This window comes from Ranitomeya imitator, chromosome 2 (assembly GCF_032444005.1).
Source record: "Ranitomeya imitator isolate aRanImi1 chromosome 2, aRanImi1.pri, whole genome shotgun sequence".
In the NCBI taxonomy this organism is placed as follows: Eukaryota; Metazoa; Chordata; class Amphibia; order Anura; family Dendrobatidae; genus Ranitomeya; species Ranitomeya imitator.
This window is the reverse complement of record NC_091283.1, coordinates 160,510,382-160,535,193: the sequence shown is the minus strand read 5'-3', so window position 1 is coordinate 160,535,193 and position 24,812 is coordinate 160,510,382. Positions and strand designations below refer to the sequence as shown.

The following is a 24,812-nucleotide window of genomic DNA, read 5'->3' as shown; positions in this document are numbered from 1 at the left end:
GCCCTCCAAATAATATTATTACTTCCATATAGTATAATTGGCTTCATATAGTCCTCCATATATTATAATACACCATCCATCGTCTTCTATATAGTATAATGCCCCCATAGTCTTCCATATAGTAAAACGCGCCCCCATAGTCCTCCATATAGTATAATGCACCCCCGAAATGCCTACATATAGTATAATGCACCCCCATAGTCCTCCATATAGTATAATGCACCCCATAGTCATCAATATATTATAATGCACTCCTCATAGTCCTCCATATAGTATAATGCACCCCCATAGTCCTCCATATAGTATAATGCACCCCATAGTTATCAATATATTATAATGCATCCCCCATAGTCCTCCACATATTATATTGCCAGTGTGCGAGATTGTATCAAAGGCAAGGATACAACCTTTGACGTATATGAACGTCAAAGGTGGTGAAGGGGTTAAATTACATTATATATAGCACACATTTACTGGACAACACATGCTCATTACATACACATCATACAGTCACAGACATACACATCATACATGTCCTTAGTACACACATGCTATATAACAGATGCACAGCAGGTACACATCATATACGCAGAACATGCATGCAGGACAAGTGTATATACATACACAACTCAGTATTCTCACAAGATATCTAAACACACAAACATACACAGCCCCCCACACACACACACACACAGAGATACAACACATGCACATGCAGACACAACCCACACTGACACACAACAGACACACCACATAGACAGACACAACCCACACACCATAGAGACACAATCCACACACACAAGCAAACACACCACAGATACAACCCACAAACAGAAACAACCCACACACCACAGAGACACAACCTACACACAGACACACGCAACCCACACACAAAGACAGAGACACAACCGACACGCAGCCCACACACAGACACAACCCACACACCACACAGAAAGACACAACCTACACACAAACAACCCACACAAGCGGACACACAACCCACACACAGACACACACAGAGATGCAACCCATAAAGACAAGCAGCCCACACAGATAAGCAACCCACACAGACACACAGACACAACCCACACACCAGAGACACGACCTACAGACACGTAACCCACACACACATGCAGACACGCAACCCACACACAGACACATACACAGACGTACACAGACATGCAACTCACACAGACACGCAATCCACACAGACACACGCAGACACAGACACACACAAGCAGACACAGACACGCAACCCACAGACAGATCATACACAGACACAACCCACACAGAAAGACACAACCCACACACAGACATGCAACCCACACACAGACATACACACTGGCAGACACACACAAGCAGACACACACACAGACAGACACGCAACCCACACACAAGCAGACATGCAACCCACACACAGACACGCAACCCACGCACAGATATGCAACCCACAGACAGACCATACACAGACACAAACCACACACATACATATACACAAGCAGACACACACACACACAACCCACACAGACACACGCAGACAAACACAGACAAACACAAGCAGACAGACACGCAACCCTCAGACAGACCATACACAGACACACATAGACACAACCCACACAGAAAGACACAACCCACACACAGACACGCAAGCCACACACACAACCCACACAGACATACACAAGCAGACACAGACATGCAACCCACACACAAGCACACGCAACCCACACAGACACACAACCCACACACAGACACGCAACCCACACACAGACACGCAACCCACACACAGACACGCAACCCACACACAGACACGCAACCCACACACTGACCATACACAGACACACTCAACCCACACACCACACAGAAAGATACAACCCACACACAGACACTACTCACACACCACACAGAAAGCGACAGAGAGATAACCCACACACGACACAATCCCCCCCACACACACTCTTTTGTGCTAAGGGGTGGGGGCTGGTGTACATGTACAGCTTCCCCTGCTCACAGCAGCTGAGCCCCACACCCACTCTCTGACGGGATTGCCCAGCAGGGGATCTGTCACCTTGTGGGTTGAGCTGCTTCTCCCCTACCTTCCAGCACAGGTGGCTCCTCTCTGATCTTATTTCCTGGTTCTCAGTTCTTCCCTTCAAAGATGCCTCATGCAGGAGGACAGGAGCACTGGCCAATCAGCTCTTCCGGTCAGTGATGTGAGAGCTTTCATTGGCCAGTGTTCTCCTGTAAGACACCTCCCCTCTCTGACTTACTGAACCCAGAGCTTAAAAGCCACCTCACACCAGTAATCAAAGTGCATATTCCCCCAGTATGAAGCGGGCAGCAGCACAGCAGGAGATAACAGGATGTCAGGGAGACATGCCAAATGCAGGCACACGCTGCGGATTTTGCTGCGGATCCGCGGCGTTTTCCCATGAGTTTACATTACCATGTTAACCTATGGGAAACGAAATCCGCAGTGCACATGCTGCGGAAAAAACTGCGCGGAAACGCAGCGGTTTACATTCCGCAGCATGTCAATTCTTTGTGCGGATTCCGCTGCGGTTTTACACCTGCTCCAATAGAAAACTGCAGGTGTAAAACCGCAATGGAATCCGCAGGAAAAACCACAGCGGTTTTGCACTGTGGATTTTGAAAAACCGCTGCGAAAAAATCCGCAGCCCTCAAAGATACGTGTGCACATACCCTTAGAGATCATTTAATCTTCAACTTTCTTAACTGTACACAATAACAGTAATTTTGACCATGGCTGCACACATATTTGCATGACACTGTAGATTTGTGCCAATATATATTTATTTTACCTAGGTTATTTTATGATAAAATTGTCATGATAAGATCCACCTTGCTGACTATCTCCAGAATGACCTACCTTTCAGGGTGAACCGTCCCTTCGTTTTTTTGCTCGGCAGATAAGAATGTTGAATCTCCCAACAGATCCCGTCCCTAAAAGAGAAGATGATATGAAATATTCTGTAGAGAGCACATAGTGTCAGTACACTGACACATCCTCCTGTACTGCTGATGGTTTCCTTACAGTTTTCGGAACGTGCTGACTGCCATTATTTCTTCATCCCTGTGATTTGTAGACAGCGTAGCCTGGAGTATAGTGGCCTCCACACGATGGTTGTTTGTCTTCAGGTAATTACACTCCGATGCGACGGAAAGAAGGTACCACTTCCCTGAGAACTGAGAGTGCAACTCCCATCATTGCTGCTCATAATACAGGGGTAAGGTTCAAGTATACAAATATCTCTGATCTGCACAATACATCTGTGGTGCAAGAATATCCTATCCTGTGTGATACTGTCTGCTGAGCTGTGTATCTAATCCTATCCTGTGTGACACTGTCTGCTGAGCTGTGTATCTGATCCTATCCTGCATGATACTGCCTGCTGAGCTGTGTATTTAATTCTATCCTGTGTGATACTGTCTGCTGAGCTGTGTATCTAATCCTATCCTGTGTGACACTGTCTGCTGAGCTGTGTATCTGATCCTATCCTGCATGATACTGCCTGCTGAGCTGTGTATCTAATCCTATCCTGTGTGATACTGTCTGCAGAGTGGTGTATCTAATCCTATCCTGTGTGATACTGTCTGCAGAGTGGTGTATCTAATCCTATCCTGTGTGATACTGTCTGCTGAGCTGTGTATCTAATCCTATCCTGCGTAATACTGTCTGCTGAGCTGTGTATCTAATCCTATCCTGTGTGATACTGTCTGCTGAGCCGTGTATCTAATCCTATCCTGTGTGATACTGTCTGCTGAGCCGTGTATCTAATCCTATCCTGTGTGATACTGTCTGCTGAGCCGTGTATCTAATCCTATCCTGTGTGATACTATCTGCTGAGCCGTGTATCTAATCCTATCCTGTGTGATACTGTCTGCTGAGCTGTGTATGTAATCCTATCCTGTGTGATACTGCCTGCTGAGCCGTGTATGTAATCCTATCCTGTGATACTGTCTGCTGAGCTGTGTATCTAATCCTATCCTGTGATACTGTCTGCTGAGATGTGTATCTAATTCTATTCTGTGTGATACTGACTGCTGAGCTGTGTATCTAATCCAAACCTGCATGATTCTGTGTGCTGAGCTGTGTATCTAATCCCATCCTGTGTGAAACTGTCTGTTGAGCTGTGTATCTAAGCCTGGTTTTTCTAGACATCGGTGGTGTAAACTTCCTGTATCAGGGATTCTCCAGATTTAGGGCAGATGATCAGAGTTGTAGTCCTGCATGCATTGCTGGGAGTTGTTTCACTTGGGTTGGACATTACAGTTTTCTTTTCTGAAATACTCATAGCTTACACTTTAGCAGAACTACAAGCACCAGCGTACCCTGCTTAATCTTATTTCACAGCAGGCATGGAATTATAAAATGCCTAAATTTGGGCACTCAGTGCCTATAACATGTGGGTACCCCCAAAATGCATCATGGTAGTGCAGTGCTGGTGCTATCTTCCCCAGCAGCGGCTCTCCGCTGTGCCCGCCATGTCCCCCGCTCTCACCTGCTTCAGGTTGAAGTTGGCCACAGTCTGTATCTTTTCTATTGGACTTTCTTTTGGCTGCTTGTTCTTTTGCCCCCATGTATAAAGAGGGGCGAACAGGATGACAATGACTAGGGCCACTTTTGAGGGTGACATGACTTGTGCCTGAAGTAGAATGAAGTGTTCTCCACTCACAGTCCCAGCACAGAGCTGTGTACACCACTGGTGTTTGCAGGGTGGTTGGGAAATCCTTATCTGGGCTGTTTGCTGAGCTTTGTGTAGCCCCAAAGGTCAATGTCTCAGGCCTCCCTCAAAACTGGTGCTGACCATAATAGAGAACATGTGGGAGTAGAGACGTATATTGCATCTGGGAGCGCAGGTATACTGTAGTATCACCGCTATACTGTACAGCTGCAGTATAACTTTATAACATAGTATTACCGCAATGCCGTAGAGCTCAAGCACAGCAGTATTCCCCGTACTGTACAGCAGATGTATAATGTAGTATTCCCACTGTAATGTACAGATGTCGCATCGCTCCGTAATATAGTATCACCAGTATACTGTTGAACCTGAGCACTGGTTTATAATGCACTGCTATACCATACAGAAGGTGTATAATGTGGTATCATCACTATACCATACAGCCTGTGTATAGTGTAGTATCACCGCTATATTATACAGCGAGTGTATAATGTGGCATTACCATTACTATACAGCCAGTGTATAATGTAGTACCATTGCTATACCGCACAGCCTGTGAATAATGTAGTATCACCGGGATACCGTAGAGCCATTGTATAATGTAGTATAACCGTTATACCGTACAGCCGGTGTATAATGAAGACACAAAAGACCACAGTGAGGTAAAAAAATACTCTGTTGTAAAAAAAAATCACAGTAATAAGCAAGTGCCAGTCAAAAGATGGAAAAAACAGGGTGTTTAGTTCATACGTTTCTTTTTGCAAAAATATGTATGCCAAACTGCTCCACCAATCGTCAAGGTATACCCATATAGAGCAGTCCTATCTAATGTATATAATCCCTATCTGATGTATTTAAAAACCTGATCATCTGTATAGTACCTGTATAAGCAGGGTTCAGAGAGGGAATATCCATGTGGACATGCTGGATGGAACAGCTTAAGTGCAAATGACCCATAAGGAGTGGTGAACTCCCCAGTCTTGTAGAAACAAGAGAACAATTATAGAACCAGAAACACATGGGCTACTTGCGCATTGAACAAGTCTGTAGAAACCTGTTCACACCGCCAAGAAACTTGAAGACACAAAAGAGCACAGTGAGGTCAAAAATACTCTATTGTAAAAAAAAATCACAGTAATAAGCAAGTGCTAGTCAAAAGATGGAAAAAAAAACAGGGTATTTAGTTGATACGGTGTATAATGTGGTATCATCACTATACCATACAGCCTGTGTATAGTGTAGTATCACCGCTATATTATACAGCGAGTGTATAATGTGGCATTACCATTACTATACAGCCAGTGTATAATGTAGTATCATTGCTATACCGCACAGCCTGTGAATAATGTAGTATCACCGGGATACCGTAGAGCCATTGTATAATGTAGTATAACCGTTATACCGTACAGCCGGTGTATAATGAAGTATCACCGCAATACCATGCATCCAGTATATAATGTAATATCAACCCCAATATACCATGCAGCCAGTGTATAATGTATTATCAATGGTATACTGTACAACCGTTGTATAATGTAGTATCATTGCTATACTGTACAGCAATATATAATGTAGAATCACCGCTATACTGTACAGCCAGTGTATAATGTAGTATCACCGCCATACCGTACATCTGGTGTATAATGTGATATCACCACGATATCGTACAGAAGTTGTATAATGTAGTATCACCACTATACCGTACAGCCGGTGTACAATGTGGTATGTTCACAAGGTGTGTGTCACGGGGGTGGGGGCGGAGGGTATTGGGGGATATCGCTGCGTCTATTTGCTCCTACTCCTGCGCTGAAAAGATCAGCCATGTTGGGAGCTCTGGGAGTCTGAGCTCTCAGCTGAGCTCGGTTAGCCATTCCTATCCCCTTTATAATCTGGGCCCTGATTTAAACACATGTTCAGAGCTAGCTTATGCTGCATGGCTGGGAGGAGAGGTGTTTTCGTGGTTATATGAGGAGTTATCTGTGACTGTTGGGTTTGTAAGTGTGATAATTCACTTCCCTCCTCTTACTTTGTGTAATAATTATATGGGTACTACGGAATCTAATGGCATGGGATAAAGCCAGTACGAGAATAAAGTTGCAGCAAAGAATGTATTTACTTGAAACAGGAAAGAAATATAGCTTGGTACCGTGTTAGCCAGTAGATAGAAAAATATTTAGAATTGAGAGTCCTCAGTGGTTGATACCTTTTAATGGCTAACTGAAAAGATGGTAACAAATTGCAAGCTTTCGAGACTACTCAGGTCTCTTCATCAGGCAAAGACTAAAAGAAATTCTGAAGAATCACATATTTATGCACAACATAGCATAGAAAAAAAAGGGAAAAACCATGGATAAGACAGGTGACATGAAGCAGAATTACCATGAGTGATAAACAGTTATGGCCATAAATATTGGGCCAGTTCTTAGATAAGGATTGTTTTATTGGGGTCTGGTTCTGTTGTGGTGACCCCTCAGTCTGAGGGGCCAGTTCTTTAGTTGATGTAAAAAGACATGTCCATGCGACACATTTATTTCTGCAGTGAGAGTGTCAAAGGTCGTCATCAGTTTATATTCCCAGACTCTTCTGTCTCTCTGAGATTTGAAGCTACCTTTTAACACAAGTAATTTCATGTCCATAATGTTATGATTTGGGAGACAAAAATGTATTGCCACAGGTAGATCCATTATTTTTTCTCTAATTGTGTGGCAATGAGAATTCATTCTTGTTCTAAGCTTTTGCCCTGTCTCCCCCACATACAGACCCCCAGTTGGACATTTAGTACAAATAATTAGGTACACCACATTAGAAGTGACGCAGCTGAAAGTACCTGGTATCTTGTAGTCCTGATGTGAATTGGGGATCTTTATCTTGTCCGTGGTCATTATAAATGGGCAGGTTTTACATTTTTTCTGGTTGCAAGGAAAGGTACCTGCAGCTGTTGGAGAGGACAGGGAGCTCTTGACAATGATGCTTCTTAGATTTGGGGGCTGCCTAAAACACAGTAGTGGGGGGTCTGGAAAAATGGATTGTAAGCGGGCATCTTTTTGCAGTAAAGGTTGTAATTTCCGTGCAGCTCCCCTTAGCACCTTCAGATTTGGATTGTAGGTAACTACTAGAGGTACCCGGTTATTTTCTTCTTTAGCTTTGTAATGTGGCAGGTGATTCCTTGATATTCTGGTGGCTCTTGTAATCTGGTTTTCAATTGTTCTTGGATGGTAGCCCTGATTCAAAACCTGTCCATTTATAATGACCACAGACAAGATAAAGATCCCCAACTCACATCAGGACTACAAGATCCCAGGTACTTTCAGCTGCGTCACTTCTAATGTGGTGTACCTAATTATTTGTACTAAATGTCCAACTTGGGGTCTGTATGTGGGGGAGACAGGGCAAAAGCTTAGAACAAGAATGAATTCTCACTGAAAAACTAGACTCCGACGTAATGGATTCAGCATCTTGATTTTCAAATTCCCCTACTGTGGCTAATACCTTGCGAGGTCGCTTGGGACAGTTGATGAGGAAGTGATCTGACTGCCCACAGTAAAAGCACAGACTCTCCTGGAAACGATGCTCCCTGCGCTCATTACTCTCATGACGCTGTAGCGCATCCACCTGCATGGGAACTGTTTCAGCCTCCCAAGAGGACTTGCCTGTAGATTCTTTAGAAGGAAGGGAAGAGTTAGTGACTCGATTAGAGGCTGCAAATCTCTCCTGTCTACGCTCAGTAACACGTATATCTATGCGTACATAATGCTGAATAAAAGCATCTAACTCTTCCGGAGCATCTGCATGAGCTAGTTCATCTTTTAACATATTAGACAATCCTCTCCTAAAAATAGGTAATTGAGCATAACTGTCCCAAATCGTATCCACCGCCAGCCGTCTAAACTCAGTAGCGTATTCGATGACAGAACGCTTACCCTGACGTAATGCTAACAAAGCAGTCTCAGCTGTAGTGCATCGATTAGGATCATCGAACATCATGGACATAACAGCAAGAAAATCGTCAAGGTTATTCAAACGAGGGTCACGAGTCTCCATAAGCGGATTTGCCCATGCGAGAGCTCGGGAAGTGAGCAACATGATAATACATAAAACTTTAGATTGATCAGTAAGGAAATGGGCGGCATGCACATCAAAATACAACAGGCATTGGTTTACAAACCCACGAAACTTGTAATGGTCCCCACTGAACCTAAATGGTGGTAACTTGGGAGGGGTAGTTGGCTGTGGCTGTACTGGGGGTGGAGGTGCCCGTGCAGTCATCAGACCAGCCACCTGATTACTTAAATCCTGAAGAGCCTGCCCAAAATGGGCCTCCCAGGTAGCAACCTTGCTTTGCAGTGCCTCAATATCCCCCTGTAAAGAGTGGATCATAGAGAACAACTGATCCATCTTTGTCTCGGTCGACATTATCCCAGCAGATTCCTTTAGGGCCTGAGTATCCTGTAATAATTATATGGGTACTACAGAATCTAATAGCATGGGATAAAGCAGTCCGAGAACAAATTTGCAGCAAAGAATGTATTTACTTGAAACAGAAATGTAAACAGAATTGACACAGATATTTCTGCAATTGCAACAAGGTCTTCAGCTCAATATAGTAAATAGTAGCAAACAGAGCATAATACATACAGTGGGGCAAAAAAGTATTTAGTCAGTCAGCAATAGTGCAAGTTCCACCACTTAAAAAGATGAGAGGCGTCTGTAATTTACATCATAGGTAGACCTCAACTATGGGAGACAAACTGAGAAAAAAAAATCCAGAAAATCACATTGTCTGTTTTTTTTTAACATTTTATTTGCATATTATGGTGGAAAATAAGTATTTGGTCAGAAACAAAATTTCATCTCAATACTTTGTAATATATCCTTTGTTGGCAATGACAGAGGTCAAACGTTTTCTGTAAGTCTTCACAAGGTTGCCACACACTGTTGTTGGTATGTTGGCCCATTCCTCCATGCAGATCTCCTCTAGAGCAGTGATGTTTTTGGCTTTTCGCTTGGCAACACGGACTTTCAACTCCCTCCAAAGGTTTTCAACAGGGTTGAGATCTGGAAACTGGCTAGGCCACTCAAGGACCTTGAAATGCTTCTTACGAAGCCACTCCTTCGTTGCCCTGGCGGTGTGCTTTGGATCATTGTCATGTTGAAAGACCCAGCCACGTTTCATCTTCAATGCCCTTGCTGATGGAAGGAGGTTTGCACTCAAAATCTCACGATACATGGCCCCATTCATTCTTTCATGTACCCGGATCAGTCGTCCTGGCCCCTTTGCAGAGAAACAGCCCCAAAGCATGATGTTTCCACCACCATGCTTTACAGTAGGTATGGTGTTTGATGGATGCAACTCAGTATTCTTTTTCCTCCAAACACGACAAGTTGTGTTTCTACCAAACAGTTCCAGTTTGGTTTCATCAGACCATAGGACATTCTCCCAAAACTCCTCTGGATCATCCAAATGCTCTCTAGCAAACTTCAGACGGGCCCGGACATGTACTGGCTTAAGCAGTGGGACACGTCTGGCACTGCAGGATCTGAGTCCATGGTGGCGTAGTGTGTTACTTATGGTAGGCCTTGTTACATTGGTCCCAGCTCTCTGCAGTTCATTCACTAGGTCCCCCCGCGTGGTTCTGGGATTTTTGCTCACCGTTCTTGTGATCATTCTGACCCCACGGGGTGGGATTTTGCGTGGAGCCCCAGATCGAGGGAGATTATCAGTGGTCTTGTATGTCTTCCATTTTCTAATTATTGCTCCCACTGTTGATTTCTTCACTCCAAGCTGGTTGGCTATTGCAGATTCAGTCTTCCCAGCCTGGTGCAGGGCTACAATTTTGTTTCTGGTGTCCTTTGACAGCTCTTTGGTCTTCACCATAGTGGAGTTTGGAGTCAGGCTGTTTGAGGGTGTGCACAGGTGTCTTTTTATACTGATAACAAGTTTAAACAGGTGCCATTACTACAGGTAATGAGTGGAGGAAAGAGGAGACTCTTAAAGAAGAAGTTACAGGTCTGTGAGAGCCAGAAATCTTGATTGTTTGTTTCTGACCAAATACTTATTTTCCACCATAATATGCAAAAAAAAAATGATAAAAAAACAGACAATGTGATTTTCTGGATTTTTTTTTTCTCAGTTTGTCTCCCATAGTTGAGGTCTACCTATGATGTAAATTACAGACGCCTCTCATCTTTTTAAGTGGTGGAACTTGCACTATTGCTGACTGACTAAATACTTTTTTGCCCCACTGTATATTCCCTGCAATAGTAATGAGGTCCTCAGCACAATAAAGTAAATCATGGCAGACTGGGAGGCGAACAGATATTTAAACAAGGAAGTCTAATAAGGTTATTAGTGTGAATGCACACAGTACTCAAATGAGGAAGTCCAGCAAAACTTGATCACACATGAGCACAGGACTTGTTAGTAGGAGTCCAATAATTTTCAGATGATGCGTGGTGTGAATGCAGTCCTGGGAAAGAGAGGATGAGGGAAAAAGAGGGAGAAGCGCTATCTAAGCGTAGCATATGAGTAAATCTTTCTTGACGAGACAAGCACAACTTGAATCTTGCTCACCTGGTGTGGTTGTGCAAAGAGGCACAACACTGGGAAAAGTTTTGCAAACAAAGAACATACTTCCACTTGTGCGCTGCCCATCGCAGCAGTTCCAGAGGCAAAAGGCAGCTGTATGGGGAAAGGCAGACCACCGAGTAGTGAACAGCAGAAGCAGGGAGTTCACCAGAAAACAGGCAGAAGCTCAGGAGCCAGCAGCACAAAATACTCAGGCACAGGAGGACACATGACCCGGACTTAGGCTACGTTCACATTTGCGTTGCGTCGGGCGCAGGTTCGGCGACACATAGCGACACATGCGTCATGCGCCCCTATATTTAACATGGGGGCACATGGACATGCGTTGTCTTGCATTTTGTGACGCATGCGTCATTTTTGGCGCAAGCGTCAGGGCGCAGAGGACGCAGCAAATTGCATTTTTTTTGCCTCCAAAATCATGCCAAAAAATGACACATGCGTCACAAAACATTGCGTTTTGCACGCGTTCTTGTTTGCGTTGTGCGTTGCGTCTGCGACGCAGCACCGCACAACGCAAATGTGAACGTAGCCTAAAATAATCAGGACAGACAGGAAGTTCCATGACAGGGCGAGATCCAAGACTCCCTCTTGGATCAGGGCGAACAGGCACCAGGAAAGTGCAAAATTCTTACACTTTGGTTTTTCCTGTCCTCCACTCCCTGGTGCATTCCTCTGTTATATGTGATAGAATATTTTGTTTGCCTGGAGTTTTCTGTTAACCCTTATTTATGTTGCCTAGTTCGTCGGGTTGGTGTACTACGGTGCACAGCACATCTCCTCTTCCCTGGTTGGGGGAGGAGACCAGACAGAGGGCTGATTCAGGAGATAAGGCAAGGGTGGTGGCCCTGGAAAATAGGGTGAGCTAAGGCACGCCCGAGATTTAGGGACAGGGAAGGAGCCCCTGGTCCCGGGTCACCCAACAGCTGTGTCGTGACAGTGTGTCAGTCTGCTGTAGCTGGTGAGTGACCCTCCAACATGTGACCTGTATCTCAGAGAGACGTGTCGGGGTCTCTAGCTAAATGGAAACTGCATGGGTCAGCTAGGAAAGCTGAGTAGTCTGGGTGTTGGAGCTGCAGAGAAACATGTGGAAGCTGCAGCCTGTTCATTATGAACTGCGCCCGGAGTTGAACACTTCTGTTTGGCGCTGAAAGCTGCTGGAGCTCAGGCTGAAAGGGATACCGAGTCTGGTGGGATCGTGACTCTTCTATGAAGTTTTATCTGGGAGAAAGGACTGCAATCTGTTCAGGTGACATGCAGTTGTGCTCAAAAGTTAACATACCCCAGCAGAATTGTTGCTTTCTTGGCCTTTTTTCAGAGAATATGAATGATAACGCTAACATTTTTTCTCCACTCATGGTTAGTGGTTGGGTGAAGCCATTTATTGCCAAAGTAATGTGCTTTCTCTTTTTAAATCATAATGACAACCCAAAACATCCAAATGACCCTGATCAAAAGTTCACATACCCTGGTGATTTTGGCCCGATAACATGCACAGAAGTTGACACAAATGGGTTTGAATGGCTACTAAAGGTAACATCCTCACCTGTGACCTGTTTGCTTGTAATCAGTGTGTGCATAAAAACTGAGTGAGTTTCTGAGATCCAGACAGACTCTTGCAGCTGATGTATCTGGATTGAGTCATGGGGAAAGCAAAAAAAATTGTCAACGGACCCTATGGGAACAGGTTGTTGAACTGTATAAAACAGGAAAGGGATACAAAAAGATATCCAAGGAATTGATAATGCCAGTCATCAGCGTTCAAACTGTGATTAACAAGTGGAAAATCAGGGGCTCTGTAAAAACAAAACCACGGTCAGGTAGATTAACAAAAATGTCATCCACAGCTGCTAGGAAACTTGTTTGGGATGCAAAGAAAAACCCACAAATAACATCAGCTGAAAAACTGGACTTTCTGAAAACTAGCGGTGTGGCTGCTTCAAGATGCACAATAAGGAGGCACCTGAAGAAAAATGGGCTGCATGGTCAAGTCACCAGAAGAAAGCAATTACTGCGCAAATGCCACAAAGTATCTCGCCTACAATACGCAAAACAGCACAGACAAGCCTCAAAACTTTTGGAACAGGTAATTTGGAGTGATGAGACCAAAACTGACCTTTTTGCCCACAACCATAAACATTACATTTTGGAGAGAGGTCAACAAAGCCTATGATGAAAGGAACACCATTCCTACTGTAAAGCACAGAGGTGGATCGCTGATGTTTTGGGAATGTGTGAGCTACAACGGCACAGGAAACTTGGTCAAAGTTGAAGGAAAAATGAATGCAGCACGTTATCAGCAAATACTGGAGGCACATTTGCACTCATCAGCACGGAAGTTGCGCATGGGACGTACTTGAATGCAACATGACAACGATCCAAAACACAAGGCGAAGTCGACCTGTCATTGGCTACAGCAGAGCAAAGTGAGGGTCTGGAGTGGCCATCTCCGTCTCCTGACCTCAATATCATTGAGCCACTCTATGGATATCTCAAGCATGCAGTTCATGCTAGACAGCCCAGGAATTTACAGGAACTGAAGGCTTTTTGCCTAGTAAAGTGGGCAGCTTTACTATCTGAGAAAATAAAGAACCTCATCCACAACTACCACAAAAGACTTCAAGCTGTCATTGATGTTAGAGGGGGCAATTGTTGTGAATTCTGTTGTCGAACTCCCTCCTGTGGTCGTGAATGGTACTTCGGTGAGTTCTGTCCATGGACTCCCTCTGGTGGCTGTGAGTGGAGCTGCTGCTTCTGAGGTTCCTTACACAGGTGACGTGGTTTATCCTTTGGTTGGCTGCTCTATTTACCTCCACTCAGATCGTTACTCCATGCCAGCTGTCAATGTTCCTGCATTGGTTCAGTTTGCTCTTGGATCTTTCTGGTGACCTGTCTACTCCAGCAGAAGCTAAGTTCCTGCTTGTTATTATTTGTTCATTGTTTCCTTGTCCAGCTGCATATTATGATTTGGCCTTGCTAGCTGGAAGCTCTGGGATGCAGAGTGGCATCTCCGCACCGTTAGTCGGTGCGGAGGTCTTTTTGCACACTCTGCGTGGTCTTTTGTAGTTTTTTGTGCTGACAGCAAAGTTACCTTTCCTATCCTCTGTCTGTTTAGTAAGTCTGGCCTCCCTTTGCTGAAACCTGTTTAATTTCTGCGTTTGTGACTTTCATCTTTACTCACAGTCAATATATGTGGGGGGCTGCCTTTTCCTTTGGGGAATTTCTCTGAGGCAAGGTAGGCTTTATTTTCTATCTCTAGGGCTAGCTAGCTCTTAGGCTGTGAAGAGGCGTCTAGGGAGAGTCAGGAACGCTCCACGGCTATTTCTAGTTGTGTGATAGGATTAGGGGTTGCGGTCAGCAGAGCTCCCACATCCCAGAGCTTGTCCTGTGTGAGTTTAACTATCAGGTCGTGCCGGGTGCTCCTAACCACCAGGTCCATAACAGTACAGCTGGCCCAAAGTATTAATGCATCTCAATAGAGGGATAAGAGAAGTTCTGAGACCTTTTTTTTTTCTTTGCACTGTGTTTTGTCTTTCTTTTCCCCTAAACCTTTGGGTGGTTCAGGACACAGGTGCAAATATGGAAATTCAAGGTCTGTCCTCTTGTGTGGATCTTCTCACTGCAAGGGTACAAAACATTCAAGATTTTGTGGTTCAGAATCCGATGTTGGAGCCTAGAATTCCTATTCCTGATTTATTTTCTGGGGATAGATCTAAGTTCTTGAATTTCAAAAATAATTGTAAACTGTTTCTAGCTTTGAAACCCCGCTCCTCTGGTGACCCCGTTCAACAAGTAAAAATCATTATTTCTTTGTTGCGTGGTGACCCTCAAGACTGGGCATTTTCCCTTGCGCCAGGAGATCCTGCATTGCGTGATGTAGATGCGTTTTTTCTGGCGCTTGGATTGCTTTATGATGAACCAAATTCAGTGGATCAGGCAGAGAAAATCTTGCTGGCTTTGTGACAGGGTCAGGATGAAGCGGAGGTGTACTGTCAGAAGTTTAGAAAGTGGTCTGTGCTTACTCAGTGGAATGAGTGTGCCCTGGCGGCAATTTTCAGAAAGGGTCTTTCTGAAGCCCTTAAGGATGTCATGGTGGGATTTCCCACGCCTGCTGGTCTGAATGAGTCTATGTCCTTGGCCATTCAGATCGATCGGCGCTTGCGTGAGCGCAAAGCTGTGCACCATTTGGCGGTATTTTCTGAGCATAGGCCTGAGCCTATGCAATGTGATAGGACTTTGACCAGAGCTGAACGGCAAGAACACAGACGTCGGAATGGGCTGTGTTTTTACTGTGGTGAATCCACTCATGCTATCCCCGATTGTCCTAATCGCACTAAGCGGTTCGCTAGGTCTGCCACCATTGGTACGGTACAGTCTAGTCTAAATTTCTTTTGTCCGTTAATCTGATTTGCTCTCTGTCGTCCTATTCTGTTATGGCATTTTATTATTATTATACATTTTTATGGCATTTGTGGATTCAGGCGCTGCCCTGAATTTGATGGACTTGGAGTTTGCCAGGCGCTGTGTTTTTTTCTTGGAGCCCTTGCAGTATCCTATTCCATTGAGAGGAATTGATGCTACGCCTTTGGCCAAGAATAAGCCTCAGTACTGGACTCAATTGACCATGTGCATGGCTCCTGCACATCAGGAGGATATTCGCTTTTTGGTGTTGCATAATCTGCATGATGTGGTCGTTTTGGGGTTGCCATGGCTACAGGTCCATAATCCAGTATTGGATTGGAAATCTATGTCTGTGTCCGGCTGGGGTTGTCAGGGGGTACATGGTGATGTTCCATTGTTGTCAATTTCGCCTTCCACTCCTTCTGAGGTCCCTGAGTTTTTGTCAGATTACCGGGATGTATTTGAAGAGCGCAAATCCGGTGCCCTACCTCCTCATAGGGATTGCGATAGTGCTATTAATTTGATTCCTGGTAGTAAGTTTCCTAAAGGCCGACTGTTTAATTTATCTGTGCCAGAGCACGCCGCTATGCGGAGTTATATAAAGGAATCCTTGGAGAAGGGTCATATTCGCCCGTCGTCGTCACCATTGGGAGCAGGGTTCTTTTTTGTGGCCAAAAAAGATGGCTATTTGAGACCTTGTATTGATTATCGCCTTCTTAATAAGATCACAGTCAAATTTCAGTATCCTTTGCCGCTGCTGTCTGATTTGTTTGCTCGGATTAAGGGGGCTAGTTGGTTCACCAAGATAGATCTTCGAGGGGCGTATAATCTTGTGCGAATTAAAAAGGGCGATGATTGGAAAACAGCATACGCCCGAGGGCCATTTTGAGTACCTGGTTATGCCATTCGGGGTTTCTAATGCTCCATCTGTGTTTCAGTCCTTTATGCATGACATCTTCCGAGAGTACCTGGATAGATTCATGATTGTATATTTGGATGACATTTTGGTCTTTTCGGATGATTGGGAGTCTCATGTGAAGCAGGTCAGAATGGTGTTCCAGGTCCTTCGTGCAAATTCCTTGTTTGTGAAGGGGTCAAAGTGTCTCTTTGGAGTTCAGAAGGTTTCATTTTTGGGGTTCATTTTTTCCCCTTCTACTATCGAGATGGACCCTGTTAAAGTTCAGGCCATTTATGATTGGACTCAGCCGACATCTGTGAAGAGCCTGCAGAAGTTCCTGGGCTTTGCTAATTTTTACCGTCGCTTCATCGCTAATTTTTCTAGTATTGCTAAACCGTTGACTGATTTGACCAAGAAAGGTGCTGATGTGGTCAATTGGTCCTCTGCGGCTGTAGAGGCTTTTCAGGAGTTGAAGCATCGTTTTTCTTCTGCCCCTGTGTTGTGCTAGCCAGATGTTTTGCTCCCGTTTCAGGTCGAGGTTGATGCTTCTGAGATTGGAGCAGGGGCTGTTTTGTCGCAAAGAAGTTCTGATGGCTCGGTGATGAAACCATGTGCCTTCTTTTCTAGAAAATTCTCGCCTGCTGAGCGCAATTATGATGTTGGCAATCGAGAGTTGTTGGCCATGAAGTGGGCATTCGAGGAGTGGCGACATTGGCTTGAAGGAGCTAAACATCGCGTGGTGGTCTTGACGGATCACAAGAATTTGACTTATCTCGAGTCTGCCAAATGGTTGAATCCTAGACAGGCTCGATGGTCGCTCTTTTTCTCCCGTTTTGATTTTGTGGTTTCATACCTTCCGGGATCTAAGAATGTGAAGGCTGATGCCCTGTCAAGGAGTTTTGTGCCTGACTCTCCGGGTGTTCCGGAGCCGGCGGGTATTCTTAAAGAGGGGGTAATTTTGTCTGCCATCTCCCCTGATTTGCGGCGCGTGCTGCAGAAGTTTCAGGCTGATAGACCTGACCGTTGTCCAACGGAGAAACTGTTTGTCCCTGATAGATGGACTAGTAGAGTTATCTCTGAGGTTCATTGTTCGGTGTTGGCTGGTCATCCTGGAATCTTTGGTACCAGAGATTTGGTGGCTATATCCTTTTGGTGGCCTTCTTTGTCACGGGATGTGCGTTCTTTTGTGCAGTCCTGTGGGACTTGTGCTCGGGCTAAGCCCTGCTGTTCTCGTGCCAGTGGGTTGCTTTTGCCCTTGCCGGTCCCGAAGAGGCCCTGGACGCATATTTCCATGGATTTTATTTCTGATCTCCCTGTTTCTCAAAGGATGTCGGTCATTTGGGTGGTTTGTGATCGCTTCTCTAAGATGGTCCATTTGGTACCCTTGTCTAAATTGCCTTCCTCCTCTGATTTGGTGCCATTGTTTTTCCAGCATGTGGTTCGTTTGCATGGCATTCCGGAGAACATCGTCTCGGACAGAGGTTCCCAGTTTGTTTCGAGGTTTTGGCGGTCCTTTTGTGCTAAGATGGGCATTGATTTGTCTTTTTCTTCGGCTTTCCATCCTCAGACTAATGGCCAAACCGAACGAACTAATCAGACTTTGGAAACATATCTGAGATGCTTTGTTTCTGCTGATCAAGGTGATTGGGTGTCCTTCTTGCCTTTGGCTGAGTTCGCCCTTAATAATCGGGCCAGCTCGGCTACTTTGGTTTCCCCTTTTTTCTGTAATTCTGGTTTCCATCCTCGTTTCTCTTCAGGGCAGGTTGAGCCTTCGGACTGTCCTGGTGTGGATACTGTGGTGGACAGGTTGCAGCAGATTTGGACTCATGTGGTGGACAATTTGACATTGTCCCAGGAGAAGGCTCAACGTTTCGCTCACCGGCGGCGCTGTGTTGGTCCCCGACTTCATGTTGGGGATTTGGTTTGGTTGTCATCTCGTCATGTTCCTATGAAGGTTTCCTCTCCTAAGTTTAAGCCTCGTTTCATTGGGCCATATAAGATTTCTGAAGTTCTTAATCCTGTGTCATTTCGTTTGGACCTTCCAGCTTCTTTTGCCATCCATAATGTGTTCCATAGGTCGTTGTTGCGGAGATACGTGGCGCCTATGCTTCCCTCCGTTGATCCTCCTGCTCCGGTGTTGGTTGAGGGGGAGTTGGAGTATGTGGTGGAGAAGATTTTGGATTCTCGTGTTTCGAGACGGAAACTCCAGTACCTGGTCAAGTGGAAGGGTTATGATCAGGAAGATAATTCCTGGGTTTTTGCCTCTGATGTTCATGCTGCCGATCTAGTTCGTGCCTTTCATTTGGCTCATCCTGATCGGCCTGGGGGCTCTGGTGAGGGTTCGGTGACCCCTCCTCAAGGGGGGGGTACTGTTGTGAATTCTGTTGTCGAACTCCCTCCTGTGGTCGTGAATGGTACTTCGGCGAGTTCTGTCCATGGACTCCCTCTGGTGGCTGTGAGTGGAGCTGCTGCTTCTGAGGTTCCTTACACAGGTGACGTGGTTTATCCTTTGGTTGGCTGCTCTATTTAACTCCACTCAGATCGTTACTCCATGCCAGCTGTCAATGTTCCTGCATTGGTTCAGTTTGCTCTTGGATCTTTCTGGTGACCTGTCTACTCCAGCAGAAGCTAAGTTCCTGCTTGTTATTATTTGTTCATTGTTTCCTTGTCCAGCTGCATATTATGATTTGGCCTTGCTAGCTGGAAGCTCTGGGATGCAGAGTGGCATCTCCGCACCTTTAGTCGGTGCGGAGGTCTTTTTGCACACTCTGCGTGGTCTTTTGTAGTTTTTTGTGCTGACAGCAAAGTTACCTTTCCTATCCTCTGTCTGTTTAGTAAGTCTGGCCTCCCTTTGCTGAAACTTGTTTCATTTCTGCGTTTGTGACTTTCATCTTTACTCACAGTCAATATATGTGGGGGGCTGCCTTTTCCTTTGGGGCATTTCTCTGAGGCAAGGTAGGCTTTATTTTCTATCTCTAGGGCTAGCTAGCTCTTAGGCTGTGAAGAGGCGTCTAGGGAGAGTCAGGAATGCTCCACGGCTATTTCTAGTTGTGTGATAGGATTAGGGGTTGCGGTCAGCAGAGCTCCCACATCCCAGAGCTTGTCCTGTGTGAGTTTAACTATCAGGTCGTGCCGGGTGCTCCTAACCACCAGGTCCATAACAGGCAATACACTGTATTAAGAAATGGGGTATGTGAACTTTTGATCAGGGTCATTTGGAGCTTTTGGGTTGTCATTATGATTTAAAAAGAGAAAACACAGTAGTTTGACAATAAATGGCTTCACCCAACCACTAACCATGTGTGGAGAAAAAGTTTTGGTGTTATCATTCATATTTTCTGAAGAAAAAAAAAAGGCCAAGCAAAAATTCTGCAGGGGTATGTAAACTTTTGAGCACAACTGTATATGTGGCTGCTGAATGAGATGTGTATTTGCTGTGATACATTTGTGCCCAGAAGAGGCTGTTTTTGGTTTTGACTCCCTTGGAGTTTTATGAAAGCATAACTGTACGTTTGGACCAAACCCCATTGCCTAAGTGAACGCTACGTAAAGCCTACCTGACAGAGTGAATTCCTACAATTGGTGGATGAATTGTGGGTGTGAAGTCCAAAAGAGCCCAGATGACTGCAGTGCAAAGATTGGACGTCCTGGGTAAAGGCAGCTACAGCATTGTAAGCACAGTCTGAAAGCATGGAGGGGCTCTCCTGCCGCAAGGTGTCATTGCTGCGGTGTGATGGCGTCACTGATGAGGCTCAGGAGAGCTGGGAGCTTTTTCTTTAAGTGGAGTTGTGCGGAGGATAGCTTGGGATGGCAATGCCGAGAGCGAGGTTCACATAGCACCTCAGTACAGAGAGATGGTGGAACTGACAAAGTCCCAGAACCAATGGACTGCAGCATAGGCTGGCGTAATGCCTACATCGTCTACCCTACCTGCAGTGTTTTTCCTCATCCTGGCGATGGTGCCGCAGGAATGCCAGGTGAATCTGAACGGTGTCCAAGTGGCAGGACTTCTGAACATAGGGAGTTTGCGGACCCCGGTAAGGGCCTCACTTCTGCATGTGATAGTCCCTGGGAAGTGGGTGGGGGAAGGTGTAGCCACAGAGATGCCAAGAACTATTCCATGGCCCATGTCAACATACGCACAGACTGTAGTTCTAAGTCCCATGAAGTGGGTGAAGGACTTATCGCATGCTATTGTTATCGGTCAAAATTTTCCTTTGCTCTGGGACTTATGGGCTAGAGCTGTAGCACCCAGTAGTCCGGTTGTGCCGCCAGGAGTTGGCTATGGTTAAAAGGTCACACGATGTAAATGATAAATTTCTTTTAACTGTACTGTGAGGAGGATGTAGTGTACTGAGCACAGACCAGTGTCCGTGTGTGTCTGCAGAGCAGTATGGTACTTGTGTAAGAGTTGTATATGTTTTATGTTTGCTTCTAGTACTAGTATGCCTGTATGTTGTAGTCAGTGTGTGTCTTTGTGATGTGCTGGTGGCAGGGCCTGTGCGCGTGATGTGTAGGAGGGAGGGCCTGTGCGCGTGATGTGCTGGAGGCAGGGCCTGTGCGCGTGATGTGCTGGAGGCAGGGCTTGTGCGCGTGATGTGCTGGAGGCAGGGCTTGTGCGCGTGATGTGCTGGAGGCAGGGCTTGTGCGCGTGATGTGCTGGAGGCAGGGCTTGTGCGCGTGATGTGCTGGAGGCTGGTTGTGCGCGTGATGTGCTGGAGGCAGGGCTTGTGCGCGTGATGTGCTGGAGGCAGGGCTTGTGCGCGTGATGTGCTGGAGGCAGGGCTTGTGCGCGTGATGTGCTGGAGGCAGGGCTTGTGCACGTGATGTGCTAGAGGCAGGGCCTGTGCGCGTGATGTGTCGGCGGCAAGGCCTGTGCGCGTGATGTGCCGGCGGCAGAGCCTGTGTGTGTGATGTGCCGGTGGCAGAGCCTGTGTGCGTGATGTGCTGGCGGCAGGGCCTGTGCGCGTGATGTGCCGGCGGCAGAGCCTGTGTGTGTGATGTGCTGGTGGCAGAGCCTGTGTGCATAATCTGTTGGTGGCAGAGTCCTGTAGGCTCTGTATGTTGGCGACAGAGCCTGTGTGCGTGATCTGTAGGTGGCAGAGTCCTGTAGGCTCTGTGTGTTGGCGGCAGAGCCTGTGTGCGTAATCTGTAAGAGACAGAGTCCTGTAGGCTCTGTGTGCTGGAAGCAGAGCCTGTGTGCGTAATCTGTAGGTGGCAGAGTCCTGTAGGCTCTGTGTGTTGGCGGCAGAGCCTGTGTGCGTAATCTGTAGGTGGCAGAGTCCTGTAGGCTCTGTGTGCTGGCGGCAGAGCCTGTGTGCGTAATCTGTAGGTGGCAGAGTCCAGTAGCCTGTGCATGTTGGCGACAGAGCCTGTGTGCGTAGTCTGTAGGTGGCAGAGTCCTGTAAGCTCTGTGTGTTGGCAGATGGTGCCCAGCCCCGGCTTTGGACAGAGGGTCGGGGGGAGGGGGCGGTGGGTGATATGTAGCAGAGCAAGGTAGGACAGGGTTAACGCCTAACTCTGCAGGATTTGATTTGAAGCACTTGCCTAGCTTTGTTCTAGAACTTAGGCCTGTTTTCACTAGAGGTGTCAGTCTCCCGGATGAAGCAGAGTTGAGAATGCTCCTGGTGAGTAACCAGACAAAACCTAAGATAAAAACAAAGTAGGCAAATACCCTTCAGTAAATTAATAAAAAATGAAAATCATATAGGGTACTTAGTTAACACGGATCTCTGTCCTTCTCCGCCCTTACTCACTTTATGTTACTTGACATATGGTAAGGTTTTAATACTAGATATTAGGACCTTCCCAAATAGGGTCACCTTGACATGGTGGAATGGCTTTTACACTTTTTTTTAATCAAAATTATGTTAACTAAGTATCCTATATTATTTTCATGCACTACTGCTATTTTACTGCAGTGCATTTGCTTATTTTGTTTTATCACAGGTTTTGTCGGTTTAGTGGCCAGTGTGAACATGCGCCTGCATGCATACCAATTTATATTCCAGTTCATCTCTTTAGGTTTTGTTCAGTGACCAGCTTAGATGGGAGCTGTAGCTGAGTGAAAGAGAGACGTGTCGGAATCTCTCTCTGAACTAAGACTGAATGGGTCAGCTAGGAAAGCTGAGCAGTCTGGGTGTTGGAGGTGCAGATAGCCATGTGGAAGCAGCAGCCTGTTCAATGTGAACTGTGCCCGTAGTTGAATGTGTAGTCTGGTGCTGGAAGCTGCATGGGCTTGATCCAAAGATGTTACCGAGACTGATGGGATCGGGCCACTTCTGTTTATGAAGTTTTCTCTTGGAGAAAAGACTGTAATCTGTTCGGGTGAGCCTGCACTGATATACAGTCTTGGCCGAAAGTGTTGGCATCCTTGAAATTGTTCCAGAAAGCATTTCTCCCAGAAAATGATTGCGATTACACGTTTTGTTATACAACGTTGTTTATTTTCATTGTATTAGAACAAAATAGAAAACAGAAAACAAGGCAAATTGGAGATAATTTCACACAAAACACCAAAAATTGTCTGGACAAAATTGTTGGTAACTTTCCAAAATTGTGGTAAGCAACTTTGTTTCAAGCATGTGGGGCTCATTCAAACTCACCTGTGGCAAGTAACAGGTGTGGGCAATATGAAAATCACTCCCGAAACCAGATAAAAAGGAGAGAAGTTGATTAAATCTTTGCACTGTGTCTGTGTGTACCACACTAAACATAGGGAACCGAAAAAGAACTGAGGACTTGAGAACCAAAATTGTTGAAAAATATCCGCAATCTCTAAAAGTCCATCTCCAGAGATCTTGTTGTTCCGCTGTCAACGGTGCGCAACATAATCAAGGGACAGAGAAAAAGTGATGAAATCTTGCAGTGCAGGATAGTCCGGATGGTGAATAAGCAGGCCCAATCATGTTCCAAAGAAATTCTAGCTGTCCTGCACGCTAAGTGTGCATCAGTGTCAGTGTGAACTATCCGTCGACATTTGAATGAAATGAAACGCTCTGGCAGGAGACCCAGGAGGACCCCACTGCTGATAAATATAAAAAAGCTAGACTGCAGTTTACCAAAATGTATGTACCGTATATACTCGAGTATAAGCTGAGATTTTCAGCCCATTTTTTTGGGCTGAAAGTTCCCCTCTCGGCTTATACTCGAGTCATACCCAGGGGTCGGCAGGGGAGGGGGAGCGGGGGCTGTGTAATTATACTCACCTGCTCCTGGCACGGTCCCTGCTTCTTCCAGCGCTGCAGCTTCTTCCTGTACTGAGCGGTCACATGGTACCGCTCATTACAGTAATGAATATGTGGCTCCATCTCCCATAGGGGTGGAGCCGCATATTCATTACTGTAATGAGCGGTAACGGTGACCGCTCAGTACAGGAAGAAGCTGCGGCGCTGGGAAGCCAGGGACCTGCAGGGACCGTGCCGGGAGCAGGTGAGTATAATGGGGAGGGGGAGCGCTGCGCGATATTCACCTGCTCCCCGTTCTGGGCGCCGCTCCGTCTTCAGCATCTTCTGCAGTGACGCTCAGGTCAGAGGGTGCGGTGACGTGGTTAGTGCGCGCCCTCTGCCTGAACGTCAGTGGAGAAGATGGTGAAGACGGAGCAGCGCCGGAACGAAGTCAGGTGAATATAGCAAGTGCCGGGAGCCTGAGCGACAGAGAGGTGAGTATGTGATTTTTTTTTTTATCGCAGCAACAGCAAATGGGGCAAGTGTCTGCATGGAGCATCTTATGGGCCATAACGTTTGTGCAGCACTATATGGGGCAAGTGTCTATATGGAGCATCTTATGGGGCCATAACGTTTGTGCAGCACTGTATGGGATAAGTGTCTGTATGGGGCCATAATCAACGTTTGTGCAGCACTATATGGGTCAGGTGTCTGTATGGGGCCATAATCAACGTTTGTGCAGCACTATATGGGTCAAGTGTCTGTATGGAGCATCTTATGGGGCCATAATTAACGTTTGTGGAGCATTATATGGGGCAAGTGTCTGTATGGAGCATCTTATGGGGCCATTATTAACCTTTATGCAGGATTATATGGGGCATATTTTAATATGGAGCATCTTCTGGGGCCCATCATAAACTGTATGGAGCATTATATGGGGCTCCTGATTCAATATGGATATTCAAAAACACTTAACCTACTGATGTCTCAATTAATTTTACTTTTATTGGTATCTATTTTTACTTTTGACTTTTACCGGTACCTGCTGCATTTCCCACCCT

At 45.9% G+C, this 24,812-nt stretch overlaps 1 protein-coding gene across 2 annotated transcripts in view; it reads right to left on the bottom strand.

Annotated features, from left to right (window-relative positions):
• The window catches only part of TRAF2 (TNF receptor associated factor 2), a 136,803-nt gene that overhangs the window by 4,858 nt on the left and 107,133 nt on the right, over positions 1-24,812 (bottom strand). For both annotated transcript variants that reach the window (XM_069747655.1, XM_069747656.1), the window contains 2 exons: positions 3,053-3,204; positions 2,888-2,961 (listed from right to left, as the gene is read on the bottom strand). In XM_069747655.1, the coding sequence (XP_069603756.1) occupies positions 2,888-2,961; positions 3,053-3,204 (226 nt within the window). The remainder of the gene's footprint in view (positions 1-2,887; positions 2,962-3,052; positions 3,205-24,812) is intronic.